Source organism: Chiloscyllium plagiosum, unplaced genomic scaffold (genome assembly GCF_037043375.1).
Source record: "Chiloscyllium plagiosum isolate Xiang-an unplaced genomic scaffold, Cpla_swu_hap1 HiC_scaffold_44, whole genome shotgun sequence".
NCBI classification, from domain to species: Eukaryota; Metazoa; Chordata; class Chondrichthyes; order Orectolobiformes; family Hemiscylliidae; genus Chiloscyllium; species Chiloscyllium plagiosum.
Window position 1 is genome coordinate 6,823,675 of NW_028270182.1, and position 25,059 is coordinate 6,848,733.

Sequence of the window (25,059 nt, forward strand, 5' to 3'; positions counted from 1 at the left end):
GTGCAGTTGTTAATTGTGAGTCAAAGGGACTTCAGTGAAAATTTCAACGATAGTGTGGTAGATCGGCGTGGTTTCAGGAATGTGGGAGCAGGAGAAAGTGAGGATCACAGATTTACTCAGAGACTTGTAGGGGTGAGGAACGCACTGCCTGCATCAGTAGTGGACTCGCCAACTTTAAGGGCATTTAAGTCGTCATTAAATAGGCATATGGTCGAGAATGGAATAGTGTAGGTTAGATGGGCTTCAGATTGGTTCCACAGGTCGGCGCAACATCCAGGGCCGAAGGGCTTGGACTGCGCTGGAATGTTCTATGCTGGAGATCAGCGTCGAAAAGGGTGGTGGTGGAGAAGCACAGCCAGTCTGGCAGCCACCAAGGAGCAGGAGAATCGACGTTTCGGGCATAAGCCCTTCATCAGGAATGTTGGGGCTGGGAAGGGGGCTGAGAGATACATGGGGTGGGGGGGGGATGTGGAAGTGGGGGGAAGGTAGGTGGGATGGCGATAGGTAGATGCAGGTGTTGGTGGGGGGGGGGGGGGGGAGTGATGGTGATAGATCAGAGGGGAGGGTGGAGGGAATAGGTGGGCAAGAAAGTGGACAGGTAGGACAAGTCAAGAGGGCAGTGCCGAGTTGAAGGGTCGGATCTGGGATGAGGTGGGGGAAGGGGAGATTTGGAAGCTGGTGAAGTTGATGTTGATGTTAGGTGTTAGAATTTTGCTGCGTTTTTACATCTTTCCCAATCAACAGAAAAGAACGCTGCAGAAGAAAATGTGTCTTTCCTGAAGCAGTCCTTATTTCATCAATATATTAGAGTTGATCTAGCCCTGCCCCTTCTCTGTAGCTGTAACACAACGCTCTGTACTCAGTTCTATTACCCTGATGTACTTATGTAAAGTATTCATGATTTGGAGATGCCGGTGTAGGACTGGGGTGCACAAAGTTAAAAATCACATACCACCAGGTTATAGTCCAACAGGTTTAATTGGAAGCACTAGCTTTCGGAGCGACGCTCCTTCATCAGGTGGGTGTGGAGGACACATTTGTAAGACACAGAATTTATAGCAAAAGTTTACAGTGTGATGTAACTGAAATTATACATTGAAAAATACCTTGTTTGTCTGTTGAGTCATTCATCTCTTCGAATATCATGATAGTTTCACTTCTTTCATGTGTAAATCACAAAACTTTTTTTTTTAAAAGTTGCATTCTTGGGTTAGCTGTAACAGTTGGTGTTAGCTGGCCAATATGTTAAAGGTTAAAAATGTGTTGCTGGAAAAGCACAGCAGGTCAGGCAGCATCATTGATTTTTAAGCTCTGATCTCCAGCATCTGCAGTTTTCACTTTCTCCTAATATGTTGAAGGTGTTGGCCCCCTGTGTTCTCTGTCTATGACCTGATGTTTAGATTGATTCTAATCTAAAAAGTGAGATAACAGAGTTCTACATGAATGTATGCAGTTTTTGAGCAAAGTACAATGTAACCCTGCAAGTACAAATTCACCCCACAAAATGTGTGTGTGCATGTGGGTCTTTGTCTGTCTGTGTGTGTGTGTGTGTATGTGTGTGTGTTGGGGGTTGTGAGTGTGAGAGAGAGTGTCTATGTGTGTATGTGTGTGTGTCTGGGTTGGGGGGTTGAGTGAGAGAGAGTGTCTATGTGTGTGTGTGTGTGTGTCTGGGTTGGGGGGTTGTGAGTGTGAGAGAGAGTGTCTATGTGTGTATGTGTGTTTGTGTGTGTCTGGGTTGGGGGGTTGAGTGTGAGAGAGAGTGTCTATGTGTGTATGTGTGTGTGTCTGGGTTGGGGGGTTGTGAGTGTGAGAGAGAGTGTCTATGTGTGTGTCTGAGTTGGGGGGTTGTGAGTGTGAGAGAGAGTGTCTATGTGTGTGTCTGGGTTGGGGGGTTGTGAGTGTGAGAGAGAGTATCTATGTGTGTATGTGTGTGTGTGTGTGTGTGTGTCTGGGTTGGGGGGTTGAGAGTGTGAGAGAGTGTGTGTATGTGTGTGTGTCTGGGTTGGGGGGTTGTGAGTGTGAGAGAGTGTGTATATGTATGTCTATGTGAGTGTAGAGTGTCTTAAGTCTATGAGGGGGTGCATGTGGGAGTGTGTGTGTGTGTCTGGGGTCTGGATAGCATGCAGAACAATACTTTTCACTGTATCTCTGTATGTGTGACAAATGTGTAATAAATCAAATCAAATCAAAATCAAAATCAAATAAATCAAAATCAAATCCAATCAAATAAATCAAAATCCAGTCAAATGAATCAAAATCAAATGATAATCCAATCCAATCAAATCAAAATTAAATCCAATTCAAATCAAATCCATATCTAATCCAATCAAGATTTCCAGGCAGTTTGAGATTGAGGGGAATTTCCAGGGTTGCTAGACAAAGTATTCCTTTGTCTGGACTGTCTCCAATCTCTAACTTTCAATTCTGGGTTCAGAGTACAGGCAGAAATTCCTCCTATCCCATTTGCCCCCAGACATCCCTATACACAACTCAGTTGTTGTAATTGGGTCTGGGGATTCTGTATGTCAGTGGTGGAGAGTGAGGATGTGGTGCCAATCAAGCGAGGGGGCTGCTTTGTCCCTGGATGGTGTTGGGCTTCTTGAGTGTTGTTGGAGCTGCCCCCCACCCAGGGGCTAGTGGGGAGTATTCCCTCACCCTCCTGACTTGTGCCTTGTCACTGATGGGACAGGCTTTGGGGTGTCAGGAGGGGAGTTACTCGCTGCAGGATTCCCAGCCTCTGACCTGCTCTTGCAGCCTGTTTAAATGATTCTGAAGAAAGATTTTTGGACTCGAAACGTTAACTCTGTTTCTCTGCACAGATGCTGCCAGACCTGCTGAGTTTTTCCAGCGAACTCTGCATTGAGTATTTTCAGGGTGGAAGCTGGTGAATATTGTGTCACAGGTCAGAAACTGTGGCGAGTGACTCCCCTCCTGACTACCCCCCCCCCCAATGCCTGACCCACCATCCACAAGTCAGCAGGGTGAGGGAATACTCCCCACTTGCCCCTGGATGGGGGCAGCCCCAACAACACTCGAGAAGCTCGACACCATCCAGGGACAAAGCAGCTCCCCACTTGATTGGCACCACACCCACAAACACCTACTCCCTCCACCACTGACGCTCAGTAGCAGCGGTGTGTACCATCAACAGAAATTCACCAGAAATCCTGCGACAGCACCTTCCAAACCCACAGCCATTTCAATCTAGAAGGACAAGGGGCAGCAGATACATGGGAACGCCAGCCCCAATCCCCTCACCATCCTGACTTGGAAATATATCAGCCAATCCTTCAGTGTTGCTGGGTCAATACTTCCTCATTTGTTAATAGGATGTGGGAGCCGTTGGCTGAAATTCCTCTTCATCTCCGTCTTGAAGCCTTTATTTTGAAATTCTGCCTCCTTGTTCTAGGAAGGAATGTCATTTCAGCATCTGTCCTGTGTCTAGTCCCTCAGGATCCTGTAAGTTTCAACAAATCTCCTCTCATTTTTCAAAATGTTAAAGGGGAAAGGTCCCTCGTGAGGCAATCCGTAGAGATCGGTAACCTTCAGTTCTCCTGATGCTACAGAGAGGATCTCCAGCAATGGGCTCTGTTCCTGTTCGTTCCTGTTCGCAGATCGACCATTGACTCCTCCTCTTCAGTTACCCATGGAATAAAATGAGGTTCAACCTTCCAAAACTGACCGATCAGTCCAAGTCGCCCGGCATCAGACTCTGCCCTGGACTGCACCAGCCACCCATCCACTGACTCCGTCTACACTTCCCACTTATCCCAGCCAACATCATCAAAGACCCCTCCCACCCCGGTTATAATCCCCCTCCCACCCCGGTTATAATTCGCCCCCCCCACACCCCAGTTATAATCTCTTCCCATCCTGGTTATAATCCCCCCCTACCACGGTTATAGTCCCCTCCCACCCCGGTTATAATCCCCCTCACACCTCGGTAATAATCCCCCTCCTATTCCGGTAATAATCCCCCTCCTATTCCGGTTATAATCCCCCTCCTACCCCGGTTATAATCCCCTCCCACCCAGTTATAATCCCCTTCCAATCCTGGTTATAATCCCCCTCCCACCCCGATTATAACCCCCTCCCACCCCGGTTATAGTCCCCCCCCACCCCGGTTATAGTCCCCCCCCCCCCACCCCGATTATAGTCCCCCCCCACCCCGGTTATAGTCCCCCCCCCCACCCCGGTTATAGTCCCCTCCCACCTCGGTTATAGTCCCTTCCCACCCTGTTATAGTCCCCTCCCACCCCGGGTATAATCCCCCTCCCACCCCGGTTATAGTCCCCTCCCACCCCGGTTATAATCCCCCTCCCATCCCGGTTATAATCCCCCTCCCACCCCGGTTATAGTCCCCTCCCACCCCGGTTATAATCCCCTCCCACCCCGATTATAGTCCCCCCCCACCCCGGTTATAGTCCCCCCCCCCACCCCGGTTATAGTCCCCTCCCACCCCGGTTATAATCCCCCTCCCACCCCGGTTATAGTCCCCTCCCACCCCGGTTATAATCCCCCTCCCACCCCGGTTATAGTCCCCTCCCACCCCGGTTATAATCCCCCTCCCACCCCGGTTATAGTCCCCTCCCACCCCGGTTATAATCCCCCTCCCACCCCGGTTATAGTCCCCCCCCACCCCGGTTATAGTCCCCCCCCCCACCCCGGTTATAGTCCCCTCCCACCCCGGTTATAGTCCCCTCCCACCCCGGGTATAATCCCCCTCCCACCCCGGTTATAGTCCCCTCCCACCCCGATTATAGCCCCTCCCACCCTGTTATAGTCCCCTCCCACCCCGATTATAGCCCCTCCCACCCTGTTATAGTCCCCTCCCACCCCGGGTATAATCCCCCTCCCACCCCGGTTATAGTCCCCTCCCACCCCGGTTATAATCCCCCTCCCACCCCGGTTATAGTCCCCTCCCACCCCGGTTATAATCCCCCTCCCACCCCGGTTATAGTCCCCTCCCACCCCGGTTATAATCCCCCTCCCACCCCGGTTATAGTCCCCTCCCACCCCGGTTATAACCCCCTCCCACCCCGGTTATAGTCCCCTCCCACCCCGGTTATACTCCCCTCCCACCCTGGTTGTAACCCCCGCCCACCCTGGTTATATGTAGCGCTCTCTTCATGCATCCACAGCCCCTCCTGTTGGGCATAAGTGTCCCACAATGCTCTCTGCTTCAGCGCTTTCAGAATCACCATTAGGAGAGGCCAGTAACTTCGAGTAGTGGAGAGAGGTGCGCATGTTTGCTAAAGCCCGTATCAGCAACCCTCATCCGCCATCTTGCCCTTAAACCTGCTCGATTGACCTTTTCCCACAATCCCGTGTCGTTGAGTGGGCAAAGCAGCAGCAAGGAGGGCAGTGGCAGCTACATGGAGTACGCGAGAGTTGTGGGCGGGGGGAGAGGTCGGGTGGTGAGCTGTTACTGCTGTGGCCTCTAACCAGGAAGTAGACAGAATCTGGGCAGTTTGTAAGTTGATTGTCTGGTGAGTATTTGCTGTTTATGGATTAAGATTAAACAACTTCAAATCAACAAGTCAGTAGCTGATGAGTAATGTTTTATTCTGTAAATAAGGTTTGCTGTTAGCAGTACAATGTGTTAAAATGTTAGTAGAAGTTAGTAAAGTTTAGTGAATAGTAGTAAATAAAATCAATTGGTAAGGTGTATCCAGCAAGACTATCTGATTGGAAGGGTAGCTCCAACCTCTAGACTCTGCATGCTGTACTCTGTGGGAAATCCAGGACTTTTTTTTTATTCAGACATGGGTATCATAGACTGGGCCTAGTGTTTATTGCCCGTCCCTAGTTGCCCCTTTGAGGAGGTGGGGATGAGCTGCCTTCTTGAACTGCTGCAGTCCTGTGCGGGGCAGAGACATCCACACAGTGCCATTAGTTGCAGGTTTCTGACCCAGTGACACTGAAGGAATGGTGATCCATTTCCAAGTCAGGATGGGGAGGAGCTCGGAGGGGAACTTCCAGGGGGTGGTGCTCTTATGTATCTGCTGCCCTTGTCCTTCAAGATGGTGGTGGTCATAGATTTGGAAGGTGTTGTCTGAGGATCTTTGGTGTAGACACGGGGGTTAAGAAGGTGTTTAGCGTGCTTGCCTTTATTACTCAGTCGTTTGAGTGCAGGAGTTGGGGCGTCATGTTGAGGTTGTACAGGACCTTGGTGAGGCCTCCCCTGGAGAACTCTGTCCAGTTCTGGTCACCCTGTTATAGGAAGGTGATTATTAAACTGGAGAGGGTTCAGGAGAGATTTACCAGGATGCTGCCTGGACTGAAGTGTTTGAGCTATAAGGAGAGACTGGATAGGCTGGGACTTTTTTCACTGGAGTGTAGGAGGTTGCAGGGTGACCTTGTAGAGGTTTATAAAACCATGAGGGGCACAGATAGGGTTAATGGCAGTTGTCTTTCTCCTAGGGTGGGGGGGGTTTCAAAATGAGGGGGCATATTTTTAAGGTGAGAGGAGAAAGATTTTAAAAAAGATGACTTTTTTAACACAGAGTGGTTCGTGTGTGGGATGAGCTTCCAGATGCAAGTACAGTTACAACATTTAAAAGACATTTGACTAGGTTCATGAATAGGAAAGGTTTGGAGCGATAATGGCCAAGTGCAGGCAGGTGGGGCTAGTTTACTGCGGGATTATGGTCCAGTATGGACTGGCTGGGCCGAAGGATCTGTTTCTGTGCTGCATGACTCTACTGAGCGTCGGTGGCGGAGGCAGTGGATGCGGTGCCAATCTCATGTCGAGCTTCTTGAGTGTTGCTGGAACTGCCCCCATCCAGGGCAGGTGAGATAGCCAAGTCCTGGATCCCCGTGAACGCAAGATGCATCGACAGTCGGTGGGTTTTGGGACTTGAGCAACACTGTGGTAGATCCATGAGGTTGAGGGTGATGTGGATAGTGTGTGGTCAGTCGACAGCTCAGGACTATGGAGAAAGAGAGGGAAGTTTACAGTTCACAAAAGAGGAGGAAAACAACAACAAACTGCCCTTCCTAGATGTCACAATAGGAACGGGGAACTTCAAACCAGCGTCTGCAGGAAAACCACACATATGGACCAAATACTTAACTACTTAAGCAATCATACCAACATCCACAAACAAAGCCGCATTCGGACATTATTTCAATGAGGCACCACACACGGCAGCACCAAGGAACTATGAACAGCAGAAGAAAACCACCTATATAGCATATTCAAGAAGAACAGCTACCCAATAAACACAATCTGCTGATTTCTCAACAACAAACCCAAACACCTAGACAAAATGCACTCAGAAACCCTAACCACTTTACCCTTCATCAAAGACATCTCGGAAATGACTACCAGACTACTCAGGCCTCTTGGCATCATGGTAGCCCACAAACCAACCAACACATTTAAACAGCAGCTAATGAACTTAAAAGACCCGATACAAAGAACATGCAAAATGCACATTATCTACAAAATACTTTGCAAAGACCCTGCTTTGGACAGACAGGCAGAAAACGAGCCACCAGGATACATGACATCAACTTGCCACAAAACGACATGACCCACTATCACTGGTATCCTTACATACAGATGAGGAAGGACACCACTTCGACTGGGACAACACATCCATCCTAGGACAAGCCAAATAGAGACACGCACGAGAATTCCTAGAAGCATGGCATTCCATTCAGAACTCTCAACAAACACATTGACTTGGATCCCATTTACCAGCCCCTGAGAAAAAGAACTGGGGATGACATCACCACAGAAACTGATTTCACCACAGGAAATGACATCACCAACCCAAGGAAGCCTAAACACATAAATAGGACGTGGGTCACTAACACCAGCGCTTCACCAGAGGCTCACTGATGATGTTACTGACTATGGTGACGAAATGTCTGAAAATGAACATTCCAGCTCAGCAAGCAACGCTACATCCAGAGAGGAAAATGGCCACTACCTGGCAGGTAATGAAGAAACAGCAGCCTGGTAGTGGAGGGAGTGGGTCCTGTATTCCAACCTGATGGATGGTTCCACAGATACAGGAATAGATAAGTCTTCCTGCAGGCAGGAATGCCACCCTGTAATGGTGCAGCGCCAGGGTCACAGAACAACAACAGAGCATCCCGAGGGGCAGGGGTGATCAGCTCAAATTCAGGACCTCAAGAGCCAGCTACATCAAACCGAACCTGGAAATGGTCACAGTGTCATCATCTGGGGAGCTAGTTAGGAACAAACTGGCAAACACACAGTCCCTACTGAGTGAGGGCAGGCCATTCGGCCCATTGAGTTCACACTGATTCTCTGAAAAGTATTTCATTCAGACCCACCCTATCCCTGTAACCCTGCATTTCCCCACAGCCAATCCCCCCTAACCTGCACATCCCTGGGCACTATGGGACAATTTAGCACAGCCAATCCCCCCTAACCTGCACATCCCTGGGTACTATGGGACAGTTTAGCAAGACCAATCCCCCCTAACCTGCACATCCCTGGGTACTATGGGACAATTTAGCACGGCCAATCCCCCCTAACCTGCACATCCCTGGGTACTATGGGACAATTTAGCACGGCCAAACCACCCTAACCTGCACATCCCTGGGTACTATGGGACAATTTAGCACGGCCAACCAACCCTAACCTGCACATCCCTGGGTACTATGGGACAATTTAGCACGGCCAATCCCCCCCCTAACCTGCACATCCTGGGTACTATGGGACAATTTAGCACGGCCAACCCACCCTAACCTGCACATCCCTGGGCACTATGGGACAATTTAGCACGGCCAATCCACCCTAACCTGCACATCCCTGGGCACTATGGGACAATTTAGCACGGCCAATCCACCCTAACCTGCACATCCCTGGGCACTATGGGACAATTTAGCACGGCCAATCCACCCTAACCTGCACATCGCTGGGTACTATGGGACAATTTAGCACGGCCAACCCACCCTAACCTGCACATCCCTGGGTACTATGGGACAATTTAGCACGGCCAAACTACCCTAACCTGCACATCCCTGGGCACTATGGGACAATTTAGCACGGCCAAACTACCCTAACCTGCACATCCCTGGGGCACTATGGGACAATTTAGCACGGCCAATCCACCCTAACCTGCATATCCCTGGGCACTATGGGACAATTTAGCACGGCCAATCCACCCTAACCTGCACATCCCTGGGCACTATGGGACAATTTAGCACGGCCAATCCCACCTAACCTGCACATCCCTGGACACTATGGGACAATTTAGCACGGCCAATCCCCCCTAACCTGCACATCCCTGGGCACTATGGGACAATTTAGCACAGCCAATCCCCCCTAACCTGCACATCCCTGGACACTATGGGACAATTTAGCACGGCCAATCCTCCCTAACTTGCACATCCCTGGACACTATGGGACAATTTAGCACGGCCAATCCCCCCTGACCTGCACATCCCTGGGCACTATGGGACAATTTAGCACGGCCAATTCACCCTAACCTGCACATCCCTGGGCACTATGGGACAATTTAGCACGGCCAACCCACCCTAACCTGCACATCCCTGGGTACTATGGGACAATTTAGCACGGCCAATCCCCCCTAACCTGCACATCCCTGGACACTATGGGACAATTTAGCACGGCCAATCCACCCTAACCTGCACATCCCCTGGGCACTATGGGACAATTTAGCACGGCCAAACTACCCTAACCTGCACATCCCTGGGCACTATGGGACAATTTAGCACGGCCAATCCACCCTAACCTGCACATCCCTGGACACTATGGGACAATTTAGCACGGCCAATCCACCCTAACCTGCACATCCCTGGGCACTATGGGACAATTTAGCACGGCCAAACTACCCTAACCTGCACATCCCTGGGCACTATGGGACAATTTAGCACGGCCAATCCCCCTGACCTGCACATCCCTGGGCACTATGGGACAATTTAGCACGGCCAATCCACCCCTGACCTGCACATCCCAGGGCACTATGGGACAATTTAGCACGGCCAATCCACCCTGACCTGCACATCCCAGGGCACTATGGGACAATTTAGCACGGCCAATCCACTCTGACCTGCACATCCCTGGGCACTATGGGACAATTTAGCACGGCCAATCCACCCTAACCTGCACATCCCTGGGCACTATGGGACAATTTAGCACGGCCAATCCACCCTAACCTGCACATCCCTGGGCACTATGGGACAATTTAGCACGGCCAACCCACCCTAACCTGCACATCCCTGGGTACTATGGGACAATTTAGCACGGCCAATCCCCCCAAACCTGCACATCCCTGGGTACTATGGGACAATTTAGCACGGCCAATCCACCCTAACCTGCACATCCCTGGGCACTATGGGACAATTTAGCACGGCCAATCCACCCTAACCTGCACATCCTGGGCACTATGGGACAATTTAGCACGGCCAATCCACCCTAACCTGCACATCCCTGGGCACTATGGGACAATTTAGCACGGCCAAACTACCCTAACCTGCACATCCCTGGGCACTATGGGAAAATTTAGCACGGCCAATCCACCCTGACCTGCACATCGCCGGGCACTATGGGACAATTTAGCACGGCCAATCCACCCTAACCTGCACATCTTCGGAGTGCGGGAAGAAACTGGAGCACCCGGAGGAAACCCACACAGACATGGGGGGAGAATGTGCAAACTCCACCCAGACAATCGCCCGAGGGTGGGATCGATCCCGGGTCCTTGGCACTGGGAGGCAGCTGTGCTAACCTGCTCGTAAAGGTACAACCTCCAGAACACTCTGAGTACTGCCTGCAGGCGGGTCGGGAAATCGGAGGGTAGAACAGAGGAATGTGTTGCTGAGAGTGAGAAGGCGAGAGAGGGAGAGCGCGAGCTTTGAATTCCTGGGATATTGGAACACTGGGATTCTCTCTGGGGAACTGCAAGAAATAAAAAAATAACTGTGATATGTATACCCCCTGCATTACATTTCTGTTACTCCCAGAGTGGTTTGACATTGCCTTTAAGAGGCATGTTGATGTTTATGCATAGATTTTATTTTGAGGAATAATGATATCTTGAAATCTGGCTTAGTCAGGGTTTACTGCGGATATGCGTTCCGCCTGATTAGATGGAATACTAGATCGACCGACTCCCCTTCGGACCTGATTAATAAAAAGTTTTGGAAATGCCGGACAGGATTCACCTGCGGAAGGAGTGTGGCTCTGAGAGCTTGTGATTTCATATAAGTCTGTCGGAATATAACCTGGTGACGTGTGACTGATGGGAGGTCACGTTGCGGCTGTACAGGACATTGCTTCAGCCACTGTTAGAATGCTGTGTTCAATCCTGGTCTCCCTGCTCTGGGAAGGATGTTGTGAAACTTGAAAGGGTTCAGAAAAGATTTACAAGGATGTTGCCAGGGTTGGAGGGTTTGAGCTACAGGGAGAGGCTGAACAGGCTGGGGCTGTTTTCTCTGGAGCGTCGGAGGCTGAGGGGTGACCTTATAGAGGTTTATAAAATCATGAGGGGTATGGGTAGGTTAAATAGACAAGGTCTTTTCCCTGGGAAGGGGGAGTCCAGAATTAGAGGGGCATATGTTTAGGATGAGAGGGGAAAGATATAAAATGGGCCTAAGGGGCAACGTTTTCACACAGAGGGTAGTAGGTGTATGGAATGAGCTGCCAGAGGAAGTGGTGGAGGCTGGTACAATTGCAACATTTAAAAGGCATTTGGATGGGTATATGAATAGGAAGGGTTTGGAGGGATATGGGCCGGGTGCTGGCAGGTGGGGTGAGATGAATTTAGAATATCTGGTCAGCATGGACGGGTTGGACCAAAGGGTGGAGTCAGGGTAAGGGGGAAAATTAATAGATTTTAAACGTGGGTCACAGTGTGCGCGAGCGAGCAGACAGATTATAATAAGATTGCAGAGTTAGCACAGACTGTCATGTGGAAATATGATGTCTGGTGATAATAGAAATCTGGCTCAAGAAAAATTTGGGTTAAATAAGTGAATAGCCAGGACAACAATATTAAAATCCCGTCCATAAAATCTTGAGCTAAATAATGACTATTTTATTTTGTGAAGTGAAAACACTGTTTCTTAACGCAACTTGCAATCGCTGTGTAACTTGGCAAGTTAATTCGTTGAATCAGTGAAACTGGTGTTAAGATATTCCTGGATATAAGATGTTCAGGAATCTCAAGAGCTAGGAAAGGAGGAAGGAAGAAGGGTCACCGGACCCAAAATGTTCACTGTGATTTCCCTTTATAGATGCGGCCAGACCTGCTGAGCTTTTCCAACGATCTCTGCGCTGGTTTCCGATTTCCAGCTTTCGCAGTGCTTTCAGTTTTGTGAAGGTTTAATTAAATTGTTCTGGAGCATTGTCTAGTGCTTTCGAGTTTAAGGGTGGCACGGTGGCTCAGTGGTTAGCACTGCTGCCTCACAGCACTGGGGACCCAGGTTCGATTCCAGCCTCGGGCGACTGTCTGTGTGGAGTTTGCACCTTCTCCCTGTGTCTGCGTGGGTTTCCTCTGGATGCTCTGGTTTCCTCCCACAGTCCGAAGATTTGTGCAGGTTAGGGTGGATTGACCGTGCTAAGTTGACCAGGGGTGTGAAGGCTGGGTGGGTTAGCAATGGGGAAATGCAGAGACCGGGGGGGGGGGTGGGTGGGAAGGTCAGTGTGGACCTGCATATCCTTGATGGAGTGGGAGGGGGAGTTGAAGTGTTCAGCCATGGGGCGGTGGGGTTAATGGGTGCGGGCGTCCCAAAGATGTTCTCCGAAACGATCTGCAAGAAGGCGTCCTGTCTCCCCAATGTCCAAGAGACTATACCGGGTGCAACAGATGCAGTAGATGACGTTGGTAGAGGTACAGGGAAATTTCTGTCGGATGTGGAAGGATCCCTGGGGACCTTGCACGGAGGTTAGGGGGGTGGTGTGGGCTGATGGAGGGCATGGAACAGACGATGGAGTCGCGGAGGGAATGGTCTTTCAGGAACACTGATAGGGTGGGGAGGGAAATGTATCTCTGGTGGTGGGGTCCGTTTGTAGGTGGCAGACATGGCAGAGAATGATGTGATGTTTCCGGTGGTTGGTGGGGTGGAAAGTGAGGACAGAAACCACAGCAATCCCCGCACATCTGTTCGACGCCCCAAGGGATCCTTCCACATCTGACAGAAGTTTACCTGTACCTCTCCCAATGTCATCTACTGTGTCTGTTGCACCCGGTGTGGTCCCCTCGACATCGGGGAGACAGGACGCCTTCTTGCGGATCGTTTCAGAGAACATCTCTGGGACATCCACACCCACCGCCCCGTGGCTGAACACTTCAACTCCCCCTCCCACTCCGTCAAGGACATGCAGATCCTGGGCCTCCTCCTACACCACCAAACCCTTACCACCTGATGCCTCATATTCTGCCTTGGGACCCTGCAACTACACGGGATCAATGTGGATTTAAACAGCTTCCTCATTTACCTCCCCCCCCCCCCACCCCACATTATCCCAGTCCCAAGCCTCCAACTCGGCAGCGCCCTCCTGACCTGTCCATCATTCTCCCCACTGACCTATCACCTTCTCCCTCACCTTCATCCACCTATCGCTTTCCTGGCTACCTCTCCCCAATCCCACCCCCTCACATTCATCTCTCAGCCCCCTGCCCACCAGCCTCATTCCTGATGAAGGGCTTGTGCCTGAAACGTCAATCCTCCTGCTCCTCAGATGCTGCCTGAACTGATGCATTTTTCCAGCACCACACTCTCCACTCTGATCTCCAGCATCTGCAGTCCTCACTTTCTCCTAGTTGAAATACCATTAGGGGTCAACTTACACATGAGATTGACCTATAGCTGATATACATGACCTATACCATGTATAGGTCGATCTCACGTATAAACTGACCCCTTACTTTTGGCCAGAATAGCTTGTATTTTCTATATATCTCGTGTATAAGTCGACCCTAGTTCTTCACAGTTACAGATCAATATTTATGAGTGAGTGTCCCTGCCCATTGTGCTCCGCTCTGGCTCTCCAGTCTGCTGGCCAGTCCACTCCATTCCGGGTCTTTGAGCCCGCCTCCTGTCCAGTCCAGGTTTTCAGAATTACTGTAATGGTACAACAGTAGAGGCAGACCGCCATATCCACGGAGTCGGTTTCAGTTATCCGCGTTTTACCACGGCCCGAACATATGACAAGGAACCTTCCAGAACCAGGGACCAGGTTAGCTGCCTGGAAGGTAAATTTCCCATTTTATCTATATTGTAAATAAATACTCAGCCCCTCGAAAATAATACCTCGTGCATGAGTCGTCCCCTAATTTCAGATTTAAAAAAAAAGTCTTCAAAATTCGCCCTATACACGAGTTTGTACGGTAAACCTGCAGGACTGTAACCTGGCGTCTTGTAACCTTGTCCACCCCGATCCAACACTGCCACCTTCACATCAAAATGTAAAGTGTGGGATTTTGTAAAGCATTCTTTCCTGCCATCTTCAGCAATTTATAAAGTCTCTGCACCCTCTGTTTCCCACATCCACTCTCGGCTGGTATCCTTTATTTTCCCACATTGGTTTTCCACATTATTCCGGCCAAAATGAATATTTACACATTTTTCTATATCGTACATTCATAGAGATGTACAGCACGGAACCAGACCCTTCGGTCCAACTTGACCAGATATTCTACAATCTTCTACTCCAAGCCACCTGATGAAGGAGCGTCGCTCCGAAAGCTAGTGGCACAGTGGTTAGCACTGCTGCCTCACAGCGCCAGAGACCCGGGTTCAATTCCCGACTCAGGCGACTGACTGTGTGGAGCTTGCACGTTCTCCCCGTGTCTGCGTGGGTTTCCTCCGGGTGCTCCGGTTTCCTCCCACAGTCCAAAGATGTGCAGGGTCAGGTGAATTGGCCACGCTAAATTGCCCATAGTGTTAGGTTACAGGGGTAAATGTAGGGGTGGGGGTATGGGTGGGTTGCGCTTCGGCGGGTCAGTGTGGACTTGTTGGGCCGAAGGGCCTGTTTCCACCCTGTAAGTAATCTAATCTAATCTAATCTAATCTAGTGCTTCTAATTAAACCTGTTGGACTATAACCTGAGGTTGTGTGATTTCCAACTAAATTAACCTAGTCCCACCTTCCAGCACCCAGCCCATATCCCTCCAAACCCTTCCTATTCATATACCCATCCAAATGCCTTTTAAATGTTGCAATTGTACCAGCCTCCACCACTTCCTCTGGCAGCTCATTCCATACACGTACCACCCTCTGTGTGAAAAAGTTGCCCCTTAGGTCACTTTTAAATCTTTCCCCTCTCACCTCAAACCTACACCCTCTAGTTCTGGACTCCCCCACCCCAGGAAAATGCGTCGGGAGTGTGGCGCTGGAAAAACACAGCAGGTCAGGCAGCGTCCGAGGAGCAGGAGGATCGACATTTCGGGCATAAGCCCTTCATCAGGAATGAGGTTTGTAGACTAGGGGTTGAGAGAGAAATGGGGGGGGGGGGGGGGGGGGTGTGGGGCTGGGGGATAGTTGGCCGAGAATGTAATAGGTAGATGAAGGTGAGGGAGAAGATGATAGGTCAGAGGGGGCAGTGATGGACAGGTCCGGAGGGCGGTGCTGAGTTGGAGGCTTGGGACTGGGATAATATGGGGGGGAGGGGAAATGAGGAAGCTGCTGAAATCCACATTGATCCCGTGTGGTTGCAGGGTCCCAAGGCAGAATATGAGGCGTTCCTCCTCCAGGCGTCGGGTGGTAACGGTTTGGTGGTGGAGGAGGCCCAGGGCCTGCATGTCCTTGACAGAGTGGGAGGGGGAGTTGAAGTGTTCAGCCAAGGGGCGGTGGGGTTGGTGGGTGTGGATGTCCCAGAGGTGTTCTCCGAAACGATCCGCAAGCATCCTGTCTCCCCGATGTCGAGGGGACCACACCGGCTGCAACGGATGCAGTAGATGGCATTGGGAGAGGTACAGGTAAATTTCTGACGGATGTGGAAGGATGCGTTGGGGTCTTGGACGGAGGTGAGGGGAGTGGTGTGGGTGCAGGTTTTGCACTTCCTGCGGTGGCAGGGGAAGGTGCCAGCAGTGGGGTGTGGGCCGGTGGGGGGGGGGAGGGGGAGGATGTGGACCTGACGAGGGAGTCACAGAGGGTATGGTCTTTTGGGAACGCTGACAGGGGTGGGGAGGGAATCTCTCAACCTCTATGGTATTTGAAATCATGATCTGTGGGTGCACAGCTGACAAAAGTTCACCTGATGAAGGATAAGTGGGGGGAAAGGTTGGATTGTAACCTAGTGTTGTGTGACCTCTGACATTAGTATTCGCAGCACAGAGCGTAGAAACTAAAGAGAGGGTACACCGAACTTACAAGAGACAGCGGTTGAGCGCTATTGTCTCCAGTTCCAGGAGCAGGTTTTTGGAAGGCTTTGAAAGGATTACGGAAAATATTCACCAGAATGATTCCAGGAGTGAGGAACTTCATTTGAGGTAGACGAGAGGAGTTAGGGTTGCTTTCCTTTAGAAAGGAAAGGCCCAACAGAGGGGTTCAAAACCATGAGGGGGCCTGGACTAGGAGGATAGGGAGAAACTGTTCTCATGTGTGGAAAGAATGAGAATGCGCAGGGCGAGGACGTTAACCTGATATACGAAAGCACTAATCAGAGAAATAAAATGAAAACCGGTGAGTGGTTAAGGTTTGGAATGAGCAACCTGAGGCATTCATTGTGGCGTGACCGGGAAAGGGCAAAAGTGTGAGGTTACAGGGAGTGTCCCTGCTCAGCTCAGGAGATTCCCCGTGGACATGATGGGCCGAATGGCCCAAACCTGTGATTCCGTCTTAGAGTCCAAATGCCGCAGAGGCTGGAAATCTGAGACAGAAAGAGAGAACCCTGGAGGAAACACAACAACAGGCACCTGCAGAACAGCCAGTAACAGAGTTCAAGTCTGGGACAATGCTGCTCCAGAATGTTAACTCTGCTCCCTCTCTCTCCTCCCTCTCTCTCCTCCCTCTCTCTCTCCTCCCCCCCTCTCTCTCTCTCTCTCCTCCCTCTCCCTCTCTCTCTCCTCCCTCTCTCTCTCCTCCCTCTCTCTCTCCTCCCTCTCTCTCTCCTCCCTCTCTCTCTCCTCCCTCTCTCTCTCCTCCCTCTCCTCCCTCTCCCTCTCTCTCTCCTCTCTCTCCTCCCTCTCTCTCTCCTCCCCCTCTCTCTCTCTCTCTGCTCCCTCTCTCTCTCCTCTCTCTCCTCCCTCTCTCTCTCCTCCCCCCCTCTCTCTCTCTCCTCCCTCTCTCTCTCTCCTCCCTCTCTCTCTCCTCCCCCTCTCTCTCTCTCTCTCTCTCCTCCCTCTCCTCCCTCTCTCTCTCCTCCCCCTCTCTCTCTCTCCTCTCTCTCCTCCCTCTCTCTCTCCTCCCCCTCTCTCTCTCCTCCCTCTCTCTATCTCCTCTGTCTCTCTCTCTGTCACTCTCTCTCTCTGTCTCTCTCCCTCTCTGTCTCTGTCTCTCCTCTCTTCTCTCTCTCTTTTTCTCCTCTCTCTCTCTCCCCCCCTCTATCTTTCTGTCTCACCTCTCTCTTTGTTCTGTATCTCTCTCTCTGTCTCTCTGTCTCTCTCTCTCTCCCCCTCTCCTCTCTTCTGTCTCTCTCTTTCTCCCTCTCTCTCCCTCCTCTCTTTCTCTGTCTCTCTCACTCTCTCTCGGTTCTGCATCTCTCGCTGTCTCTCTCTGTCTCTTTCACTCTCCTCTCTCTCACTCCCTCTCCTCTCTCTCTCTATCTGTCTCTCTCACTCTCCTCTCTCTCATTCTTCCCTCACTCTCTATCTCTATCTTTCCCTTTCACCTCTCTCTGTTCTGTATCCCTCTGTCTCTCTCTCTCTCTGTCTCTTCCTCTCTTCTCTCTCTCTCTTTCTCCCCTCTCTCTTCGCCCTCTCTCTTTCTGTCTCTCTCACTCTCCTCTCTCTCACTCTCTTTTTCTCTCTCACCTCTCTCTGTTTGGTATCTCTCTCTCTCTCTCACTCTCCTCCCTCTTACTCTTTCTCACTCTCCTCTCTCTCACTCCCTCTTCTCTCTCACTCTCCACTCTCTCACTCTTCCCCCTCGCTCTCTCTCTGTCTCTCTGTCCCCCTCTCTCTCCATAGATCCTGTCAGACCTAGCTGCGTTTCTCCAGCGTTTGACACAGTATATTTGTCAAGGTTTAGCTAAAAGGAGAGATTGGACAGACTGAGGTGGCTTTCCGCAGAGAGGCAGTTAGCTCAGTTTGTAAAAAGACCCCAGTGTGGAGTCCATGCGTATGCCAACTGAGGGCTCCATTACCCTCAGTTCTTTAACAGGAGAGTGGTCCAACTGGGACAAGTCCCAAAGTCATTCCTTGGAAAATGAAGGCACCGACTGAGATTTATGGGAATTATGAGCAACGTAGGTGGATCCAACTCTCCACCTTGGCAGAGGGAGCATTGTCCATCTACATTGATCCATGTCGAATGGCTGAGGGAGTGTAAGGAAAAGACTTTTCACCCAGAGGATGATGGGAATCAGGAACTCACTGTCTGTAAACATTGGAGGCCATTCAGAGAGATTCACAAGATTGATTCTACAGGTGAGGAGTTTGTCTAATTGAGGAGAGTTTACTCGCTAGAATAACATTTCAGAAGTATTTCAGTGTGCTTTCGTGATGAGAGGGGTTTTGGGCCATCTGCTGGAAAGTGGGATGGGAACAGTTCAGTGGTTGGCGTAGACTCAATGGGGCAAAGGGCCTTTCTCTGTGCTGTAGGCCTCAATTAAGCCTCTATGTGAGAATCCTTCCCATCCCAAACCCTGTTGGCATTTTGTAAAAAAAAATGACTGGCTGGATTTTACGTGAATCGCCCTCCTACCTCCCTGTGTCCCTACTTCTCAACAAGAGATTCCACCATCTCTAAGGGGCGGCGGCCATTTTGGGCACCATTTCCCTCCCCCCACCCCCACCCCCAACCCCACCCCGACACTTAGGGTCGGTGGCCCCTGGAGATGAGCTGCTTCCTGTGCAAGTAGGCGAGGTATTGTTTCTCGGGGAGTACCATTCGCCGACAGAGCTCCAGGTCATCACTGCTGAGGTTGGCCTTCAGCATGTAGCCCTGGATCTTGGCCTTGCCGGAGCTGTGGGGCATGAAACCGGGGTCCCAGACCTGCCCGGGGCAGCTGCTTTCGAGACAGTGGGAGGCCAGGCGGTGGCTCAGGGCTTTCAGGCGGGCCACGTCGCTCTCCATCCTCTGGGCGCCGTAGCTGGAGATCCGCCGCCAGAGGGAGGCGTTATAATGGCTGTAGAGTCTCCAGTCCAGGTGGTTCCAGGCCTGCAGCCTCTCCACCGAGCTGGCGTTCAGAGGCAAGACCGAGTCGTTGGAGCGGGTGTTCAGCTTGAAGTAGGCCACGTCCTCCAGGTCCCAGCACAGCGCCTCCTTGAGGAGGATCAGCGACTCGTCGAAATACTCAGCGACCAGCACCAGGTCAAAGATCCGGTCCAGCTGGGCGAGGACGGCGTCGACGTAACCGGGCACGTCCTCCATATTGTTGTCGTGCCCGAAGTCGAACCACATGACGTTGCGGGCGTAGTGGTTGTTTGGCTCCAGGCCCCTGTAGTGACGCTCGGGGGAGGCCACAAACTCATCCAGGCTCTTGGCGTTACTGAAGGCCGGGGAGTAGAAGCGGTAATAGGCGAAGGAGGACTCAGCCAGCCGGACAGGATCCCTGACGATGGAGAAGTAAAACGAATCGTTCGGCACCACCTTTTTCACCTGTGAGGGGGGAAGGGGGAAGAGAGAGCTACATGAGACAGCGAGGAAACAGGAAGTAGGCCCTCAAGCCTATCCCGCCATCCTGTCTTGACGTCATTCGCAGGATGCAGGCGCCGCTGGATAGGCCTGGCCCTTATTGCTCCTCCCTCTCCCTAACTGCCTCTTTTCCTGAGGGAAAATGTCAGGATTTTAGAGGCGGAAACTCTCAGAAACAGCTCAATGTCCATGTGCGATGCCAGGGCTGTGGGCCAAGTGCTCGAAAATGGTGTGGGAACACCTTGGCGCTTGGCTCGGATTCAACAGGTCCGTCTCTGTCCTGTTGGCCTTGACGCCTGGGATCGATCGGAGGGTGGCTGGAATCGATCAGATTTGCCATGTGGGAGCCGGAGCCGAAAACAGAGGCCATGTGACAATGATGGCTGCCTTCTCTGGACGGTTATCGTCCCCTGAGGCGTGCGGTTCAAGGTTCTCCCGATTGAACCCGCCAATTCCTGACGTGGGATTTGAGCTCCAGCCTGGGCCTCCAGATTGGTCGCCTGGGGGTCCCCAATAACACATGTGCGAGCGGGAAGTGCTCAAAATAAATACTCCTGTTAAAAATCCACTTCCCTTTCACGATGCTGAGAGTTCTCTTTGAACCCTCTTTGATAGAAAGAGAGGCAAGAGAGGAGGGGGAGTGGCGTTTTTGATAAGGGATAGCATTAGGGAGGACATTCCCAGAAATACACCCAGGGACGTTATTTGGGTGGAACTGAGCATTAAGAAAGGGATGATCACCTTATTGGGATTGTATTATAGACCCTCTAATAGTCAGAGGGAAATTGAGAAACAAACTTGTAAAGAGATCTCAGCTATCTGTAAGAATAATAGGGTAGTTATGGTAGGGGATTTTAACTTTCCAAACATCGACTGGGACTGCCATAGTGTTAAAGGTTTAGATGGAGAGGAATTTGTTAAGTATGTACAAGACAATTTTCTGATTCAGTATGTGGATGTACCTACTAGAGAAGGTGCAAAACTTGACCTACTCTTGGGAAATAAGGCAGGGCAGGTGACTGAGGTGTCAGTGGGGGAGCACTTTGGGGCCAGCGACCATAATTCTATTAGATTTAAAATAGTGATGGAAAAGGATAGACCAGATCTAAAAGTTGAAGTTCTAAATTGGAGACAGGCCAATTTTGATGGTATTAGGCAAGAACTTTCGAAAGCTGATTGGAGGCAGATGTTCGCAGGTAAAGGGACGGCTGGAAAATGGGAAACCTTCAGAAATGAGATAACGAGAATCCAGAGAAAGTATATTCCTGTCAGGGTGAAAGGGAAGGCTGAGAGGTAGAGGGAATGCTGGATGACTAAAGAAATTGAGGGTTTGGTTAAGAAAAAGAAGGAAGCATATGTCAGGTATATACAAGATAGATCGAGTGAATCCTTCGAAGAGTATAAAGGCAGTAGGAGTATACTTAAGAGGGAAATCAGGAGGGCAAAACGGGGACATGAGATAGCTTTAGCAAATAGAATTAAGGAGAATCCAAAGGGTTTTTACAAATATATTAAGGACAAAAGGGTAACTAGGGAGAAAATAGGGCCCCTCAAAGGTCAGCAAGGCAGCCTTTGTGTGGAGCCACAGAAAATGGGGGAGATACTAAACGAGTATTTTGCATCAGTATTTACTGTGGAAAAGGATATGGAAGATATAGACTGTAGGGAAATAGATGGTGACATCTTGCAAAATGTCCAGATTACAGAGGAGGAAGTGCTGGATGTCTTGAAACGGTTAAAGGTGGATAAATCCCCAGGACCTGATCAGGTGTACCCAAGAACTCTGTGGGAAGCTAGGGAAGTGATTGCTGAGCCTCTTGCTGAGATATTTGTATCATCGATAGTCACAGGTGAGGTGCTGGAAGACTGGAGGTTGGCAAACGTGTACCACTGTTTAAGAAGGGGGGTAAAGACAAGCCAGGGAATTATAGACCAGTGAGCCTGACCTCGGTGGTGGGCAAGTTGTTGGAGGGAATCCTGAGGGACAGGATGTACATGTATTTGGAAAGGCAAGGACTGATTCGGGATAGTCAACATGGCTTTGTGTGTGGGAAATCATCTCTCAAACTTGATTGAGATTTTTGAAGAAGTAACAAAGAAGATTGATGAGGGCAGAGCAGTAGATGTGATCTATATGGACTTCAGTAAGGTGTTCGATAAGGTTCCCCATGGGAGACTGATTAGCAAGGTTAGATCTCCTGGAATACAGGGAGAACTAGCCATTTGGATACAGAACTGGCTCAAAGGTAGAAGACAGAGGCTGGTGGTGGAGGGTTGTTTTTCAGACTGGAGGCCTGTGACCAGTGGAGTGCCACAAGGATCGGAGCTGGGTCCTCTACTTTTTGTCATTTAAGTAAATGATTTGGATGCGAGCGTAAGAGGTACAGTTAGTAAGTTTGCAGATGACCCCAAAATTGGAGGTGTAGTGGACAGCGAAGAGGGTTACCTCAGATTACAACAGGATCTTGACCAGATGGGCCAATGGGCTGAGAAGTGGCAGATGGAGTTTAATTCAGATAAATGCGAGGTGCTGCATTTTGGGAAAGCAAATCTTAGCAGGACTTATACACTTAATGGTAAGGTCCTAGGGAGTGTTGCTGAACAAAGAGACCTTGGAGTGCAGGTTCATAGCTCCTTGAAAGTGGAGTCACAATTAGATAGGATAGTGAAGAAGGCGTTTGGTATGCTTTCCTTTATTGGTCAGAGTACTGAGTACAGGAGTTGGGAGGTCATGTTGCGGCTGTACAGGACATTGGTTAGGCCACTGTTGGAATATTGCATGCAATTCTGGTCTCCTTCCTATCGGAAAGATGTTGTGAAACTTGAAAGGGATCAAAAAAGATTTACAAGGATGTTGGAGGGTTGGAGGATTTGAGCTATTGGGAGAGGCTGAACAGGCTGGGGCTGTTTTCCCTGGAGTGTCGGAGGCTGAGGGGTGACCTTATAGAGATTTATAAAATCATGAGGGGCATGGATAGGATAAATAGGCAAAGTCTTTTCCCTGGAGTCAGGGAGTCCAGATCTAGAGGGTATAGGTTTAGGGTGAGAGGGGAAAGATATAAAAGAGACTTAAGGGGCAACTTTTTCACACAGAGGGTGGTGTGTGTATGGAATGAGCTGCCAGAGGAAGTGGTGGAGGCTGGTACAATTACAACATTTAAAAGGCATCTGGATGGGTAAATTTATTAGATTCCCTACAGTGTGGAAAGAGTCCCTTCAGCCCAACCAGTCCACACCAACCCTCTGAAGGGTAACCCACCCAGACCCATTTCCCTCTGACTAATGCACCTAACACTATGGACAATTTAGCATGGCCAATTCACCTGACCTGCACATCTTTGGACTGTGAGAGGAAACCGGAGCACCCGGAGGAAACCCACGCAGACATGGGGAGAATGTGCAAACTCCACACAGACAGTCGCCCGAGGCTGAGATCCTGGTGCTGTGAGGCAGCAGCGCTAACCACTGAGCCACCGTGCCATCCTACACAAATAGGAAGGGATATGGGCCGGGTGCTGACAGGTGGGACTAGATTGGGTTGGCATATCTGGTCAGCATGGACGGGTTGGGCCGAAGGGTCTGTCTCCGTGGTGTACACCTCTATGACTCTATGACTATGACCTGTTTCAACATTGGGGTCATCCCCATGACCTTTGACAGTTAAACAGGAAGCTCCATTGTCCGATCTCCCGAGAGGCAGAATGGTCAACTTGTCGGGGGTGGGGAAGGGTGGGGGGGGGGGGGGGGGGGGATCTGAGACCTTACCCATGAGGCCACACTGGCCTGGCTCAACCAGAGAATCTCTGGAAATAAATCATCGGTGATGGTTAGAAGGTGAAAGGACTCACTACCTCCGGGTGGTAAAACCTCATGTGGTTGCACAGGATGTTGAACTCGCTGAGATGCCTCTTGGTGAAGTGTTTGACGTATTCCGCCTTGAACCTTTGAGGGTAACCGAGGTGGTCGTAATAGGGCAGAGCGAAGGTGAGATTGTGGGCCTCACCGTACCGGTACAGGATGTTCAGGATGGTACTGCTTGCCGTCTTGTGGGTCTTCAGGAACACCAGGTTCTGCTTTGGAACGCAGGGAGGCTCCAGCGGGATTTCCACACTGCGCCTGAAAAGCCAAAGGGATTTGGTCATGGGAGGAACACATTCACCTCACACACTTGACGCTGTGCGAGGTCGCTAGGCGCAAGAGATCTGGGGTGAAGGACACGCTCAGGGAGGTCATGGAGCCACCCAGCACAGAAACAGACCCTTCGGCCCAACTCCTCCATGCCGACCAAGTTTCCCAAACTAAACTAGTCCCTGCCGGCCTGCGCTTGGCCCATATCCTTCCAAACCTTTCCTATCCGTGTATCTGGCCGAATGTCATACAGACATAGAGACATACAGCACGAAAACAGATCCTTCGGCCCAACTCGTCCATGCTGACCAGATATTCTAACCTAATCTCGTCTCATTTGCCACTACTTGGCCCATATCCAAGGAGCAGGAGAATCGACGTTTCGGGCATAAGTCCTTTATCAGGAATGAAGGCCTGATGATGGGCTTATGACCGAAATGTCGATTCTCCTGCTCCTAGGATGCTGCCTGGCCTGCTGTGTTTTTCCAGCATCACACTCTTGACTCTGATCTCCAGCATCTGCAGCCCTCACTTTCTCCCACAGTCATAGAGCTGCCTTCTTAAGTATACTCCCACAGCCTTTATACTCTTCTAAGGATTCACTCGATCTCTCCTGTCTATGCGTGACATATACTTCCTTCTTTTTCTTGACTAAAACCTCAATTTCTTTAGTCATCCAGCATTCCTTATACCTACCAGCCTTCCCTTTCATCCTAACAGGAATATACTTTCTCTGGACTCTCATTATCTCATTTCTGAAGGCTTCCCATTTTCCAGCCGTCCCTTTTCATCTGCCTCCAATCAGCTTTTGAAAGTTCTTGCCTAATACCGTCAAAATTGGCCTTCCTCCAATTTAGAACTTCAACTTTTAGATCTGGTCGATCCTTTTCCATCACTATTCTATAACTAATAGAATTATGGTCGCTGGCCCCAAAGTGCTCCCCCAATGACACCTCAGTCACCTGCCCTGCCTTATTTCCCAAGAGTAGGTCAAGTTTTACACCTTCTCTAGTAGGTACATCCACATACTGAATCAGAAAATTGTCTTGTGCACACTTGACAAATTCCTTACCACTATGATAGTTCATCTTCCATAGTTACACCGGCACCACTCCCCACCTCTTCCTCCGCTACATTGATGACTGTATTGGCGCCACCTCGTGCTCCCATGAGGAGGTTGAACAG

General features: G+C 50.4%; 1 protein-coding gene across 1 annotated transcript in view; it reads right to left on the reverse strand.

The window, feature by feature from the left end:
• Positions 1–5,554: 5,554 nt before the first annotated feature.
• The window catches only part of LOC122544380 (galactose-3-O-sulfotransferase 2-like), a 33,403-nt gene continuing 13,898 nt past the window's right edge, over positions 5,555–25,059 (reverse strand). The window contains exons 3-5 of the mRNA XM_087982679.1: positions 23,598–23,862; positions 18,997–19,710; positions 5,555–6,932 (exon numbers count right to left, since the gene is read on the reverse strand). Coding sequence (XP_087838805.1) covers positions 6,927–6,932; positions 18,997–19,710; positions 23,598–23,862 — 985 coding nt within the window. The 3' untranslated portion in view covers positions 5,555–6,926. The remainder of the gene's footprint in view (positions 6,933–18,996; positions 19,711–23,597; positions 23,863–25,059) is intronic.